General features: G+C 45.1%; 1 protein-coding gene and 1 pseudogene across 1 annotated transcript in view; both read left to right on the forward strand.

Annotated features, from left to right (window-relative positions):
* timm50 (translocase of inner mitochondrial membrane 50 homolog (S. cerevisiae)) overlaps window positions 1–4,265 on the forward strand; it is a 67,429-nt gene extending 63,164 nt beyond the window's left edge. The window contains exons 9-10 of the mRNA XM_028573421.1: window positions 1,368–1,474; window positions 3,503–4,265. Coding sequence (XP_028429222.1) covers window positions 1,368–1,474; window positions 3,503–3,601 — 206 coding nt within the window. The 3' untranslated portion in view covers window positions 3,602–4,265. The remainder of the gene's footprint in view (window positions 1–1,367; window positions 1,475–3,502) is intronic.
* LOC114552941 (serine-rich adhesin for platelets-like) overlaps window positions 1–17,500 on the forward strand; it is a 120,414-nt pseudogene that overhangs the window by 69,167 nt on the left and 33,747 nt on the right.

Below are 17,500 nucleotides of genomic sequence, written 5' to 3' on the forward strand. Positions count from 1 at the left end.
AGACACACTAAAGGCCAACTTCCTCAAGAGTAAGACACACTAAAGACCAACTTCCTCAAGAGTAAGACAGACTAAAGACCAACTTCCTCAAGAGTAAGACACACTAAAGACCAACTTCCTCAAGAGTAAGACAGACTAAAAACCAACTTCCTCAAGAGTAAGACACACTAAAGACCAACTTCCTCAAGAGTAAGACACACTAAAGACCAACTTCCTCAAGAGTAAGACACACTAAAGACCAACTTCCTCAAGAGTAAGACACACTAAAGACCACCTTCCTCAAGAGTAAGACACACTAAAGACCAACTTCCTCAAGAGTAAGACACACTAAAGACCACCTTCCTCAAGAGTAAGACACACTAAAGACCACCTTCCTCAAGAGTAAGACACACTAAAGACCTACTTTCTCAAGAGTAAGACACACTAAAGACCAACTTCCTCAAGAGTAAGACACACTAAAGGCCAACTTCCTCAAGAGTAAGACAGACTAAAGGCCAACTTCCTCAAGAGTAAGACACACTAAAGACCTACTTCCTCAAGAGTAAGACACACTAAAGACCAACTTCCTCAAGAGTAAGTCAGACTAAAGACCAACTTCCTCAAGAGTAAGACAGACTAAAGACCAACTTCCTCAAGAGTAAGACACACTAAAGGCCAACTTCCTCAAGAGTAAGACAGACTAAAGATCAACTTCCTCAAGAGTAAGACAGACTAAAGACCACTCGGGACTACCATTTTTTTCCACAATTATGCTGTTTTTTGACGTATGTGTTGCTTATTTTGGACGTTTTTGTCGAGTTTTCAATGTTTAAGACGCTTTTTTTTTTACTTTTATGCCGTTTTTTGTTGCTTATTTGGGATGTCTTTGTCAAGTTTTCACTGTTTTAATCCTTTTTTTTACATTTATGCCATTTTTTGACGTTTTTGTTGCTTATTTTTGACGTTTTTGTCAAGTTTTCAATGTTTAAGTCGCTTTTTCCGACAATTATGCAGTTTTTTGACGTTTTTGTTGCTTATTTTTGATGTTTTTATCAAGTTTTCAATGTTTAAGTTGCTTTTTTTGACATTTATGTTGTTTTTTTGCCGTTTTTGTTGCTTATTTTGGACTTTTTTATTGCATTTTCAATGTTTTAGTCCCTTTTTCTGACATTTTCAGGAACACTTAGTCCTGAAAAAATTTGCCAAAAAGTCATGGAAAACTACTGGTTAAAATGCGTATGAACCCTGTCCAATCTGAGTTCTCTCTCGCACAACTAAAACCACTTTTGAACGTACACACGTTCCACCAAAACAAGTTCCTTCCCCGAGACTATTTTTAGCATTTTGTGTCTTTTTCTGTCTGACTGCTTCCTCTTTCCGTCTGGCAGCCATTGCTCTGAGCGGCGTGGACGATGTGCGCTCGGTGTTGGAGAACTACGCTCTGGAGGACGACCCCATCGACGCCTTCAAGCGCCGTCAGGCTCAGCTGGCGCAGGTAGGAGGAGAAATCCAACGCACCCTGGTTTTCTGTTTCCCGGACAGGCCTGTGTGATTGCGGGAATTTAGACGAACGAGATGCAGTCGCGTGCAACAATAGCCAGTCCCTCCAGAAAAACGTGATTATGCGATCGCATAATTCAATGAGTAATCAGCTGAAGTCCGCATATTTATGCATAAATTGACGATTTCCGCGCAAAATTTGCGGGGCTTGCATGATTTCATAATCTGTTTTTTGAAAATTAAACCATGTAAACCTATTCTGTTATAACCTCCTAAATACAATTATGAACCTGAAAATGAGCAGAATACGGGCGCTTTAAGTTAGACTCAATGTTTTCTGTTGAGATGCTGAAGCTTGAGACGGTCGTGCTATTATGGACCTTTATCACAGCAGACATGTTGATTTGTCATAGTAGGAAAAGCACAGCTGACAATGATAACCTTAACGATGGCTCAGTTCCATCAAGTGTTCCAGTAAGATATTTCAGTGAGTCAGCATGCACAATACCAGGACCTCTCCTAAGTGGAATGCAGCCATCAGTAATGGTTTAATACCAGGACCTCTCCTAAGTGGAATGCAGCCATCAGTAATGGTTTAATACCAGGACCTCTCCTAAGTGGAATGCAGCCATCAGTAATGGTTTATTACCAGGACCTCTCCTAAGTGGAATGCAGCCATCATTAATGGTTTAATACCAGGACCTCTCCTAAGTGGAATGCAGCCATCATTAATGGTTTAATACCAGGACCTCTCCTAAGTGGAATGCAGCCATCATTAATGGTTTAATACCAGGACCTCTCCTAAGTGGAATGCAGCCATCATTCCTGGTTTAATACCAGGACCTCTCCTAAGTGGAATGCAGCCATCAGTAATGGTTTAATACCAGGGTCTCTCCTAAGTGGAATGCAGCCATCAGTAATGGTTTAATACCAGGACCTCTCCTAAGTGGAATGCAGCCATCAGTAATGGTTTAATACCAGGACCTCTCCTAAGTGGAATGCTTCCATCAGTAATGGTTTAATACCAGGGTCTCTCCTAAGTGGAATGCAGCCATCATTAATGGTTTAATACCAGGGTCTCTCCTAAGTGGAATGCAGCCATCAGTAATGGTTTAATACCAGGACCTCTCCTAAGTGGAATGCAGCCATCAGTAATGGTTTAATACCAGGGTCTCTCCTAAGTGGAATGTAGCCATCAGTAATGGTTTAATACCAGGACCTCTCCTAAGTGGAATGCAGCCATCAGTAATGGTTTAATACCAGGGTCTCTCCTAAGTGGAATGCAGCCATCAGTAATGGTTTAATACCAGGGTCTCTCCTAAGTGGAATGCAGCCATCAGTAATGGTTTAATACCAGGGTCTCTCCTAAGTGGAATGTAGCCATCAGTAATGGTTTAATACCAGGACCTCTCCTAAGTAGAATGTAGCCATCAGTAATGGTTTAATACCAGGGTCTCTCCTAAGTGGAATGTAGCCATCAGTAATGGTTTAATACCAGGGTCTCTCCTAAGTGGAATGTAGCCATCAGTAATGGTTTAATACCAGGACCTCTCCTAAGTGGAATGTAGCCATCAGTAATGGTTTAATACCAGGGTCTCTCCTAAGTGGAATGCAGCCATCAGTAATGGTTTAATACCAGGGTCTCTCCTAAGTGGAATATAGCCATCAGTAATGGTTTAATACCAGGGTCTCTCCTAAGTGGAATGCAGCCATCAGTAATGGTTTAATACCAGGGTCTCTCCTAAGTGGAATGTAGCCATCAGTAATGGTTTAATACCAGGGTCTCTCCTAAGTGGAATGCAGCCATCAGTAATGGTTTAATACCAGGGTCTCTCCTAAGTGGAATGCAGCCATCAGTAATGGTTGTGAATACACCTGTGCTTTTCCTACTATGACATGTCAACATGTCTGCCGTGAAAAAGGTCTATTGAGAATTTAGCATAGTGTGTGAAACGTGGTTATCAACGTTTGAGTTTTTGACTGTCTGTCTGTCTGTCTGTCTGTCTGTCTGTCTGTCCATCAGGAGGAGGAGCAGCGCTTGGCCGAGCTCGCCCAGCAGAAGAAACAGGGACTGTCTCTGGGCTCCATCGCCTCGCGGTTCTGGCGCTCCAAACAGCAGTGAGACCCCCGCTCCCTCCCCAACTCCCATCCATCCATCCATCCATCTTCCATCCGTCTCATACTTCCACCAACCGCTGTCGTGGAGGAGAAGGAAGAGGGAAGGAGGGATAGAGAGAGAGAGAGAGAGAGAGACCCTCCTGCTGCCGCTGAATGGTCCCTGCAGGACGTGCCAACCAATCATCAGCGGGCAGTTCTGCCGTGCTGGAAACATTGGCTGTCCCCTCTGCACCAATGAGAGAGGCACTTCCTGTTCTCCCCTTCCCCCCGCCCCACCCCCACTCCCTTTGGTCACCTCGACGTCACCTGACACGTCGGTTCGGTTGGTTAAAAAAAAGAAAAGAAGGAAAAGAAGCAACAAGGGGAAGCGCCAGAGGATCCAGGTCAGGGTAAACTCTTGATGTTGGCGGCAGGTTTTTTTGTTTTGGATGCTGGTCTGAGATCAGTGCCGCCATCGCCACTCCGGCTCTGCTCGGACGCACCGCGCCGCCCACAGGATCTGACCTGAGATATCCCGAAAACCTTGAGGTTCAGAATGTGTATTTTATTTTATTTTCTATTCCTCTGTGTGTATGTGTGTTTGTGTCAGACTGTGCTGACGGGCTGCTGGAGACAATGTAAAAAATAATGAGAATTGTTTATAAGAAATAAAGATAAACGGTGAATAATGTTCAGTTTATTCAATATGTCTGGCGGTTCGGCGTTTCCGGCGGCAAAGGGCGGCAGATGGGTAGTCGCCGGGGTGGATGGGTAGTCCGCAGGGTGGATGGGTAGTCCGCAGGGTGGATGGGTAGTCCGCAGGGTGGATGGGTAGTCCGCAGGGTGGATGGGTAGTCCTTGGGGTGGATGGGTAGTCGTCAGGGTGGATAGGTAGTCCCCAGGGTGCATAGGTAGTCCCTGGGTGGATGGGTAGTCGCCAGGGTGGATGGGTAGTCGCCGGGGTGGATTGGTAGTCGCCGGGGTAGATAGGTAGTCCCCAGGGTGGATCGGTAGTCCCTGGGGTGGATAGGTAGTCACCAGGGTGCATAGGTAGTTGCCGGGGTGGATAGGTAGTCGCCAGGGTGCATAGGTAGTCCCTGGGTGGATGGATAGTCGCCGGGGTGGATAGGTAGTCGCCAGGGTGCATAGGTAGTCCCTGGGTGGATGGGTAGTCGCCAGGGTGGATGGGTAGTCCTCAGGGTGGATGGGTAGTCCCCGGGGTGGATAGGTAGTCACCAGGGTGCATAGGTAGTCGCCGGGGTGGATAGGTAGTCGCCAGGGTGCATAGGTAGTCGTCGGGGTGGATGGGTAGTCCCCAGGGTGGATAGGTAGTCCCCAGGGTGGATGGGTAGTCCCCAGGGTGCATAGGTAGTCCCTAGGGTGCATAGGTAGTCCCTAGGGTGCATAGGTAGTCGCCGGGGTGCATAGGTAGTCGCCAGGGTGGATGGGTAGTCGCCGGGCTGGATGGTTAGTCTCCAGGATGGATGGGTAGTCGCCAGGGTGGATGGGTAGTCGTCGGGGTGGATGGGTAGTCGCCGGGGTGGATAGGTAGTCCCCAGGGTGGATGGGTAGTCACCAGGGTGCATAGGTAGTCACCAGGGTGCATAGGTAGTCGCCGGGGTCGATAGGTAGTCCCCAGGGTGGATGGGTAGTCCCCAGGGTGGATGGGTAGTCACCAGGGTGCATAGGTATTCCCTGGGGTGGATAGGTAGTCACCACGGTGCATAGGTAGTCGCCGGGGTGGATAGGTAGTCGTCGGGGTGGATAGGTAGTCCCAAGGGTGGATGGGTAGTCCCCCAGGGTGGATGGGTAGTCCCCAGGGTGCATAGGTAGTCGCCGGGGTGCATAGGTTGTCGCCAGGGTGGATGGGTATTCGCCGGGGTGGATGGTTAGTCTCCAGGGTGGATGGGTAGTCCCCAGGGTGGATGGGTAGTCCCCAGGGTGCATAGGTAGTCCCTAGGGTGCATAGGTAGTTGCCGGTGTGCATAGGTAGTTGCCAGGGTGGATGGGTAGTCGCCGGGGTGGATGGGTAGTCACCGGGGTGCATAGGTAGTCCCTGGGGTGAATAGGTAGTCACCAGGGTGCATAGGTAGTCCCTAGGGTGCATAGGTAGTTGCCGGGGTGCATAGGTAGTCACCAGGGTGGATGGGTAGTCACCAGGGTGCATAGGTAGTCCCTGGGGTGGATAGGTAGTCACCAGGGTGCATAGGTAGTCACCAGGGTGGATAGGTAGTCGTCGGGGTGGGTGGATAGGTAGTCGTCGGGGTGGGTGGATAGGTAGTCGCCATGGTGGATAGGTAGTCCCCGGGGTGGATAGGTAGTCCCCGGGGTGGATAGGTAGTCCCCAGGGTGGATAGGTAGTCGCCGGGGTGGGTGGATAGGTAGTCGCCATGGTGGATAGGTAGTCGCCATGGTGGATAGGTAGTCCCCAGGGTGGATAGGTAGTCGCCGGGGTGGGTGGATAGGTAGTCGCCATGGTGGATAGGTAGTCCCCGGGGTGGATAGGTAGTCTCCGGGGTGGATAGGTAGTCCCCGGGTTGAATAGGTAGTCCCTGCGGTGGATAGGTAGTCCCCGCGGTGGATAGGTAGTCCCCGGGGTGGATAGGTAGTCCCCGGGGTGAATAGGTAGTCCCCGGGGCCAACGGGCAGTCGCCTGTAGAGATGTTCGGATGCCATTTTTTTCCTTCCTGATACTGATCCCTGAACTTGCGTATCGGCCGATACGATAACCTATCCCATACCAGCGTGTCTTATTCATTGTATTGTTTTAAAGGGGCGCATTGCAGTTTTGGCAATTTCTTCGCTGTTTTCTCTTTTTGCTCGCAGGTCTCTCTAGAGCTCCCCCTACAGCTTCGGAATAGATGTTTTGGCAACACTCGTCGTAAGGCTTGGCGAACTACACCGATGGAACCGACAGAGGAACAGCCAAAACAACTACAGAAAACAAACGTGTTTGCTAACGACTATGCTAACATCTCCACTAGCCAGCTAGCTAGTAAGCCCGTAACAAACCGCGATCACAATAACAACCTTTACAGACAGAGGTCACGATAACATCCGTCTGCCGTTTCCTCTTTCTCTATTCCTCCGACGATGCTTTCCTAGCTTTCTGCTGCTTTTTTGCCGGCTCAGCCATGACGATAGTGTGAAAAACTTCATCGCTACCTTGTTCTTATAGCTATAGCCGGTTCCTAGACGTGGGCAGTGCCGTGAGGCAGTTTGTTACATCGCGAGACCTGATATCACCAAGGGGGGGTAAGCCTGCCTCCACAGAGCGTAGCTCCTATGGAGCCATGTTGATACCGACAAGCCATCACCTCCCGTTAGCATCCCATTGACTCCCATTCATTCTGACGTCACTTTGACAGCGAATAACTTTACATCTGAAGCGTTTAAAGACTCTATTTGTCTGTTGTTTATTTCTAAGAAACACAACAATGTATAAAAGGCTCCATTACCTTGTAGCTCACGTTATGGCTCCGTAGCAGACGCTTTTATAAAAATAGGCTAACGATTGGGTCATAACCACGAGACTTACTGTCACACAGTAGAGGAATTACCGTATAGTACAGGAGAAGCTCACAGGCAGTTTGGACTTCCATTATCTGTTTAGGTTTAATTACTAATGTTAACTAGCATGTTAGTGATCAGTAACTACTAATGTTAACTAGCATGTTAGTGATCAATAATTACTAATGTTAACTAGCATGTTAGTGATCAATAATTACTAATGTTAACTAGCATGTTAGTGATCAATAATTACTAATGTTAACTAGCATGTTAGTCATCAATTACTAATGTTAATTGTTACTAATGTTAACTAGCATGTTAGTGATCAATAATTACTAATGTTAACTAGCATGTTAGTGATCAATAATTACTAATGTTAACTAGCATGTTAGTGATCAGTAATTACTAATGTTAACTAGCATGTTAGTGATCAGTAATTACTAATGTTAACTAGCATGTTAGTGATCAATAATTACTAATGTTAACTAGCATGTTAGTGATCAGTAATTAGCCTGTGTCTATGTTATCTCCTTACTTAATACCTACGCTCTCCGTCTCTGTAAGATTGTTGTAATGATTGTGCCGTGGCTCAAAGAAAGGTTGAAAAACGCTGCTTTAATCATCCAGTTTGACAGTCCGTCATAACGGAAAATAACAATAATAGATAATTTTTTTTTTTTTCTCTCTTGATTTAATTTCATTCATTTAAAACAAATGCAACAACAGCATTTAACAGGAATGAAAAGGAGAAGAAAAAGTAAAACTTGTAATGTCTGCCCCTTAATGAACACAAAATCATTTACAGGCCCAGGTCATGTGAGCTGCCTCATGCAGCCGTCTCTTTTTCCAAGACATCAAAACACAAAATACATCAATAAAGTTGATCTGCTACTCCGCAGTATTAAATTTCTACAACATTGATAATTTAAAACACTTATTAAACACATACAGTACAGGCCAAAAGTTTGGACACACCTTCTCATTCAATGCGTTTCCTTTTTATTTTCATGACTATTTACATTGTAGATTCTCACTGAAGGCATCAAAACTATGAATGAACACATATGGAATTATGTACTTAACAAAAAAGTGTGAAATAACTGAAAACATGTCTTATATTTTAGATTCTTCAAAGTAGCCACCCTTTGCTTTTTTTATTAATAAGGGAACAAATTCCACTAATGAACCCTGACAAAGCACACCTGTGAAGGTAAAACCATTTCAGGTGACTACCTCATGAAGCTCATTGAGAGAACACCAAGGGTTTGCAGAGTTATCAAAAAATGTATGGGGGACATTTAAAGCCAACGAGCCAGTCTGCAGTGTATGGGGGACATTTAAAGCCAACAAGGGGGACATTTAAAGCCAACAAGCGGTCTGCAGTGTATGGGGGACATTTAAAGCCAACAAGCGGGTCTGCAGTGTATGGGGGACATTTAAAGCCAACAAGCCAGTCTGCAGTGTATGGGGGACATTTAAAGCCAACAAGCCGGTCTGCAGTGTATGGGGGACATTTAAAGCCAACAAGCCGGTCTGCAGTGTATGGGGGACATTTAAAGCCAACAAGCTGGTCTGGGGGACATTTAAAGCCAACAAGCGGTCTGCAGTGTATGGGGGGACATTTAAAGCCAACAAGCCGGTCTTTAAAGCAGTGTATGGGGGACATTTAAAGCCAACGAGCCGGTCTGCAGTCTGCCAACAAGCGTCTGCATGGGGGGACATTTAAAGCCAACAAGCGGTCTGCAGGGTATTTAAAGCCAACGAGCCGATCTGACATTTAAAGCCAAAGCGGTCTGTAGGGTATGGGGATCTTTAAAGCAGTCTGCAGTGGGGGACATTTAAAGCCAACGAGCCAGTCTGCAGTGTATGGGGACATTTAAAGCCAACGAGCCGGTCTGCAGCGTATGGGGACATTTAAAGCCAACGAGCCGGTCTGCATGGTATGGGGGACATTTAAAGCCAACGAGCCGATCTGCAGTGTATGGGGGACATTTAAAGCCAACGAGCCAGTCTGCAGCGTATGGGGGACATTTAAAGCCAACGAGCCAGTCTGCAGCGTATGGGGGACATTTAAAGCCAACGAGCCGGTCTGTAGGGTATGGGGGACATTTAAAGCCAACGAGCCAGTCTGCAGCGTATGGGGGACATTTAAAGCCAACAATCCGGTCTGCAGCGTATGGGGGACATTTAAAGCCAACGAGCCAGTCTGCAGTGTATGGGGGACATTTAAAGCCAACGAGCCGGTCTGCAGCGTATGGGGGACATTTAAAGCCAACGAGCCAGTCTGCAGTGTATGGGGGACATTTAAAGCCAACGAGCCGATCTGCAGCGTATGGGGGACATTTAAAGCCAACGAGCCGGTCTGCAGTGTATGGGGGACATTTAAAGCCAACGAGGCGGTCTGTAGGGTATGGAGGACATTTAAAGCCAACGAGCCAGTCTGCAGCGTATGGGGGACATTTAAAGCCAACGAGCCGGTCTGCAGTGTATGGGGGACATTTAAAGCCAACGAGCCGGTCTGCAGTGTATGGGGGACATTTAAAGCCAACGAGCCGGTCTGCAGTGTATGGGGGACATTTAAAGCCAACGAGCCGGTCTGCAGTGTATGGGGGACATTTAAAGCCAACGAGCCAGTCTGCATTGTATGGGGGACATTTAAAGCAAACGAGCCGGTCTGTAGAGCATGGGGGACATTTAAAGCCAACGAGCCAGTCTGCAGTGTATGGGGGACATTTAAAGCCAACGAGCCGGTCTGCAGTGTATGGGGGACATTTAAAGCCAACGAGGCGGTCTGTAGGGTATGGGGGACATTTAAAGCCAACGAGCCAGTCTGCATTGTATGGGGGACATTTAAAGCCAACGAGCCAGTCTGCAGTGTATGGGGGACATTTAAAGCCAACGAGCCGGTCTGCAGTGTATGGGGGACATTTAAAGCCAACGAGCCAGTCTGCATTGTATGGGGGACATTTAAAGCCAACGAGCCGGTCTGCAGCGTATGGGGGACATTTAAAGCCAACGAGCCAGTCTGCAGTGTATGGGGGACATTTAAAGCCAACGAGCCAATCTGCAGCGTATGGGGGACATTTAAAGCCAACGAGCCGATCTGCAGCGTATGGGGGACATTTAAAGCCAACGAGCCGGTCTGCAGTGTATGTCTCTCTTTCTCTCTCTCTCTGTCTCTCTCTCTCTGTCTCTCTCTCTCTGTGTCTCTGTCTCTCTCTCTCCCCACTCTCTCTCCCTCTCTGTGTCTCTCTCTGTCTCTCTCTCTGTTTCTCTCTCTCCCTCCCTCTGTCTCTCTCTCTCTGTCTCTCTTTCTCTCTCTCTGTCTGTGTCTCTCTCTCCCTCCCTCTCTCTCTCCCTCCCTCTCTGTGTCTCTCCCTCCCTCTGTCTCTCTCTCTCTGTCTCTTTCTCTCTCTCCCTCCCTCTGTCTCTCTCTCTCTGTCTCTCTCTCTCTGTGTCTCTCTCTCTCTCTGTGTCTCCCTCTCTGTCTCTCTCTCCCTCCCTCCCTCCCTCCCTCTCTCTGTCTCCCTCTCTCTGTGTGTCTCTCTCTCTCTCTCTGTCTCTCTCTCTCTCTCTTTTTTTTTTTTGCTAAACTTCAGATAATTCGGTTGACGAGTGAATGGAAACACAGCCGGTCTAAGTGAACGTTAACGCACCGTAGTAGTTAACACAACTTTTAAAAGTACAAAACTGCAAAGTGTTCACTTCTCCGAGCCACAGACGGGTAAAGAAACGCGTCTTGTCGACGTTTTAAAGGCAACACGTGTCATCTTCTCACGGTTTCCGAAACAATTAACACAAGAAAACCTAAAGTTGAAATCCGACCAAAAGCCTGCAGGAATCTTTCCCATTCTTGTGTTTTTTAAAGTGGAAACCCTGCGGTGCCTTGAACCCTGTAAATCTGTTGTTCTGCACCCCCTCCCTCTCTGTTGGACTCCTCTTTAGGTGTTGGAACAGTTAACACCTCCGAGATGAGCGCTGAAAAGAAAAATCATCGAAAGGAATGCTGGGAAACGATGTTGGCACATGGAGGGTTTCTGGATCTGCACCAGACAGACATTAAAGGGTAATTTCAGTTTTTATAACCTTATTTTTCCTATGTTTCTGTGTCTAAGTGAGTGATGGGAACAACAATCTTCGACATTAGTCCAGTATTGAGCGTGAACGCTGTAACCGGCAGCCACAGACCGGGCTGCAATGTAACCCTACGGGGCAAACGTGCTCATCATCGCTCGTTTGCGTTCACTAAAAGTTCTGATTTTGGGGGCTGACAAACTCAGATTAATATTCTAAGTGTCTGATAACATTATAGAAAGGATCCCTACAGAGATAGACCTTTAAAAACCTCTTTGAGACCTTTCTGTTTAACCAGAAACAGCTCTGAAGTCTCTAGCTCTAAACCCACCAGACTCCATTCAAAAAATCACTGCTTTTAGCGTGTATAGAGCCAACATATTGTCACATGTAAATCAGTAAACTGTGTGTTTATTTCAACCAGAACTAGAGCTGTGATGGTTGGAAAAGTGGAAAGACGACCCCAAAACGGCTTTTAATAGATTTATTTAGTTTCTGTCGACTTTGAATGAAGTGTATTCTACGATGCTTAAATCACTCTTTATTTACATGGAGTCTGGTGGGTTTAACGAACGCAATTACCCAATGTTTTTATGATTAAAAAAAGGATCTTACTCTTTAACAGAAGAGTCGACCTCCTTCGAAATCATTTCCATAATAATGTCGGACACTTAGAATATTAATCTGAGTCTGTCAGCGGCAAAACGAGCTCTTTTATGAAGGTAAATACAAGCTGGACAATCACCCTATTAACTTACATTGTAGCTTGTTTCTTTCACTGCAGCGATATATATTAACACCGGACCAATGTCAAAGACTGTTGTTCCCATCTGTCACGTAGACACAAAAACACACACAGGAAGATAGGTTTAAAAAACAAAAAAACGGTACTTACCCTTTAAGTTTGCCTACGAAATAAAACAAAAAAAATAAACAGGTTACAAAAGGTTTCTCCCTAAAAGGGAGTTTTTCCTGCTTGCTCTTTGGGGGGAATTACTGTAATATTTGGGTCTTTGTAAATGATAGAGTGTGGTCTAGACCTACTCTAGCTGCACAGTGTCATGAGATTAATCTTGTTATGATTTGATACGATCAATAAAGTTGAATTGAATTGAAACCCCAGATGATGTCACTTTGTGTGTTTTTCCAGTTTTTTTTATCATTTATTTTTGTGTTAAATGCTATTTAATAAAACGCCCACATTCACTGAAAGTAGTGAACTGGTCATTTCTTTATTTTACTGTGTGTGTGTGTGTGTGTGTGTGTGTGTGTGTGTGTGTGTGTGTGTGTGTGTGTGTGTGTGTGTGTGTGTGTGTGTGTGTGTGTGTGTGTCTCTGTAGGCTATGTGTGTATCTCTTTCTGTGTGTCTGTGTGTGCGTTTGTGTTTGTGTGTAACTCTTTCTATGTGTGTCTGTGTGTGTGTCTGTGTCTCACACAGAGAGACAGAGACACACACACACAGAGAGACAAAGACACACACACACAGAGAGAGAGACAGAGACACACACACACAGAGAGACAGAGAGACCGAGACACACACACACAGAGACAGAGACACACACACACACACACAGAGAGAGAGAGAGAGACACACACACACAGAGAGACACACACACACACAGAGAGACAGAGAGACCGAGACACACACACACAGAGAGACAGAGAGACCGAGACACACACACACAGAGACAGAGACACACACACACACACACATAGAGAGAGAGAGACACACACACACAGAGAGACACACACACACACATAGAGAGACAGAGACACACACACACACAGAGGCACACACAGAGACACACACAGAGACACACACACACATAGACAGAGACAGAGACACACACAGAGGCACACACAGAGCACACACATGCAGACACACGCGCGCACACACACACAGACACACAGATAGACAGACACAGAGACACACACAGATATGCACACACACAGATACGCACTCGCACAAACGCACATGCACGCGCACAAACATGCACACACACAGACACACACACAGCTATGCACACACATGCACACAAGCACACAGAGACACACACACACACACAGAGACACACAGACACGCACACACGCGCACAAACACATGCATGCGCACAAACACATATGCACACACTGAGAGACAGAGACTGACTGTGGATGACTTCTGAACTTTACCTGTTATTTCCTCCGAAGAGTTCAGGTGAGTTCACTGGTGGTGTCATGGAAACAGTTAATACTGTGATCATTGCTTCATATTTGATCATCACAGCGTTATCTCAGCTGTAAGACACATGACAGAAAGTCAAATGCATTCAAAATAAATACATATTTGTAAAAATGTTGGCATATCATGTGTTTTTTGGGAACACAGGATGACAGTAGTTGTTGGAAACGTGCAGTAAAAGCAGAAAAGAGCCAGGATATCTCCACCAGACTCCATGTAAATAATCAGGACTTTTAGCGTGTATAGAGCCAGCATATTTCCACCAGACTCCATGTAAATAATCAGGACTTTTAGCGTGTATAGAGCTAGCATATCTCCACCAGACTCCATGTAAATAATCAGGACTTTTAGCGTGTATAGAGCCAGCATATTTCCACCAGACTCCATGTAAATAATCAGGACTTTTAGCGTGTATAGAGCCAGCATATCTCCACCAGACTCCATGTAAATAATCAGGACTTTTAGCGTTTATAGAGCCAGCATATCTCCACCAGACTCCATGTAAATAATCAGGACTTTTAGCGTTTATAGAGCCAGCATATCTCCACATGTAAATGGGTGAATTAAGGGTTTATTTCAACCAAACCAGAGTGATGATTGTTGGAACAGTGGAAAGATGAACCAAGACGGCTTTTGGTAGTTTTATTTAGTTTCTGTCAACTTTGAATGAAGTGTGTTTTTATGATGATAATATTACTGATTATTTACATGGAGTCTTGTGGGTTTGGCGTGTATAGAGCCAGCATATCTCCACCAGACTCCATGTAAATAATCAGGACTTTTAGCATGTATAGAGCCAGGATATCTCCACCAGACTCCATGTAAATAATCAAGACTTTTAGCGTGTATAGAGCCAGCATATCTCCACCAGACTTCATGTAAATAATCAAGACTTTTAGCGTGTATAGAGCCAGCATATCTCCACCAGACTTCATGTAAATAATCAAGACTTTTAGCGTGTATAGAGCCAGGATATCTCCACCAGACTCCATGTAAATAATCAAGACTTTTAGCGTGTATAGAGCCAGCATATCTCCACCAGACTCCATGTAAATAATCAGGACTTTTAGCATGTATAGAGCCAGGATATCTCCACCAGACTCCATGTAAATAATCAAGACTTTTAGCGTGTATAGAGCCAGCATATCTCCACCAGACTTCATGTAAATAATCAAGACTTTTAGCGTGTATAGAGCCAGCATATTTCCACCAGACTCCATGTAAATAATCAAGACTTTTAGCGTTTATAGAGCCAGCATATCTCCACCAGACTCCATGTAAATAATCAGGACTTTTAGCATGTATAGAGCCAGGATATCTCCACCAGACTCCATGTAAATAATCAAGACTTTTAGCGTTTATAGAGCCAGCATATCTCCACCAGACTCCATGTAAATAATCAAGACTTTTAGCGTGTATAGAGCCAGCATATCTCCACATGTAAATGGGTGAATTAAGGGTTTATTTCAACCAAACCAGAGTGGTGATTGTTGGAACAGTGGAAAGATGAACCAAGACGGCTTTTGGTAGTTTTATTTAGTTTCTGTCAACTTTGAATGAAGTGTGTTTTTATGATGATAAAATTACTGATTATTTACATGGAGTCTTGTGGGTTTGGCGTGTATAGAGCCAGCATATCTCCACCAGACTCCATGTAAATAATCAGGACTTTTAGCATGTATAGAGCCAGGATATCTCCACCAGACTCCATGTAAATAATCAAGACTTTTAGCGTGTATAGAGCCAGCATATCTCCACCAGACTCCATGTAAATAATCAGGACTTTTAGCATGTATAGAGCCAGGATATCTCCACCAGACTCCATGTAAATAATCAAGACTTTTAGCGTTTATAGAGCCAGCATATTTCCACCAGACTCCATGTAAATAATCAGGACTTTTAGCGTGTATAGAGCCAGCATATCTCCACCAGACTCCATGTAAATAATCAAGACTTTTAGCGTGTATAGAGCCAGCATATCTCCACATGTAAATGGGTGAATTAAGGGTTTATTTCAACCAAACCAGAGTGGTGATTGTTGGAACAGTGGAAAGATGAACCAAGACGGCTTTTGGTAGTTTTATTTAGTTTCTGTCAACTTTGAATGAAGTGTGTTTTTATGATGATAAAATTACTGATTATTTACATGGAGTCTTGTGGGTTTGGCGTGTATAGAGCCAGCATATCTCCACCAGACTCCATGTAAATAATCAGGACTTTTAGCGTGTTTAGAGCCAGGATATCTCCACCAGACTCCATGTAAATAATCAGGACTTTTAGCATGTATAGAGCCAGGATATCTCCAAAAGACTCCATGTAAATAATCAGGACTTTTAGCGTGTATAGAGCCAGCATATCTCCACCAGACTCCATGTAAATAATCAGGACTTTTAGCGTGTATAGAGCCAGCATATCTCCACCAGACTCCATGTAAATAATCAGGACTTTTAGCGTGTATAGAGCCAGGATATCTCCACCAGACTCCATGTAAATAATCAGGACTTTTAGCGTTTATAGAGCCAGCATATCTCCACCAGACTCCATGTAAATAATCAGGACTTTTAGCGTGTATAGAGCCAGCATATATCCACCAGACTTCATGTAAATAATCAAGACTTTTAGCGTGTATAGAGCCAGCATATCTCCACCAGACTCCATGTAAATAATCAGGACTTTTAGCATGTATAGAGCCAGGATATCTCCAAAAGACTCCATGTAAATAATCAGGACTTTTAGCGTGTATAGAGCCAGCATATCTCCACCAGACTCCATGTAAATAATCAAGACTTTTAGCGTGTATAGAGCCAGCATATATCCACCAGACTTCATGTAAATAATCAAGACTTTTAGCGTGTATAGAGCCAGCATATCTCCACCAGACTCCATGTAAATAATCAGGACTTTTAGCATGTATAGAGCCAGGATATCTCCAAAAGACTCCATGTAAATAATCAGGACTTTTAGCGTGTATAGAGCCAGCATATCTCCACCAGACTCCATGTAAATAATCAGGACTTTTAGCGTGTATAGAGCCAGCATATCTCCACCAGACTGCATGTAAATAATCAGGACTTTTAGTGTGTATAGAGCCAGCATATCTCCACCAGACTCCATGTAAATAATCAGGACTTTTAGCGTGTATAGAGCCAGCATATCTCCACCAGACTCCATGTAAATAATCAGGACTTTTAGCGTGTATAGAGCCAGCATATCTCCACATGTAAATGGGTGAATTAAGGGTTTATTTCAACCAAACCAGAGTGGTGATTGTTGGAACAGTGGAAAGATGAACCAAGATGGCTTTTGGTAGTTTTATTTAGTTTCTGTCAACTTTGAATGAAGTGTGTTTTTAAGATGATTAAATTACTGATTATTTACATGGAGTCTTGTGGGTTTGGCGATGGTGATTTTCTTAAACCCCAAAACATCTATTATATTATAACCCCCCCACACACACACACACACACACACACACACACACACACACATACACACACACACTCGACTAGCGACACGTGCTGTGAGGAAAAAGCCGTTAACAGCAGCCTCACACTGATTGTATAAACTGTTTGGGAGTTTAGTTAATAAATGACGTTTATAATCCTGGTTAATTCCCAAACTGCCATCAAAATACACACACGCGCGCACACACACAGCCCCAGGCATTTTGGCACGTGCCCTTCTGTCCGCAGTTTGCAGGTAGGTGTGAGGCCCCGCCCCCCATCCTCTCCCCGCTTGTTCTCTGCGGTTCTCGCGCTGCTGTCAAGCTGCCGTGATTAACATGACTCAAAAGGCGCCAGGACACGCGCACATAGCCGCGGTATTAACATCTGCATGCACACTCGCTCGCGCATTAGCATCTGTTCACATCAAAGAGGGATTCATGATAATGGGCTCACATCAAATATTCACATTCACTGTTTACATTCCTCATTTACGGCTGTGCGTCTGTGTGTGTGCGTCTCTTTCTGTGTGTGTGTGTGTGTGTGTGTGTGTGTGTGTGTGTGTGTGTGTGTGTGTGTGTGCGTCTCTTTCTGTGTGTGTGTGTGTGTGTGTGTGCGTGCGTCTCTTTCTGTGTGTGTGTGTGTGTGTGTGTGCGTGCGTCTCTTTCTGTGTGTG

The sequence above is a fragment of the Perca flavescens genome, chromosome 3 (genome assembly GCF_004354835.1).
Source record: "Perca flavescens isolate YP-PL-M2 chromosome 3, PFLA_1.0, whole genome shotgun sequence".
Taxonomy (NCBI): Eukaryota; Metazoa; Chordata; class Actinopteri; order Perciformes; family Percidae; genus Perca; species Perca flavescens.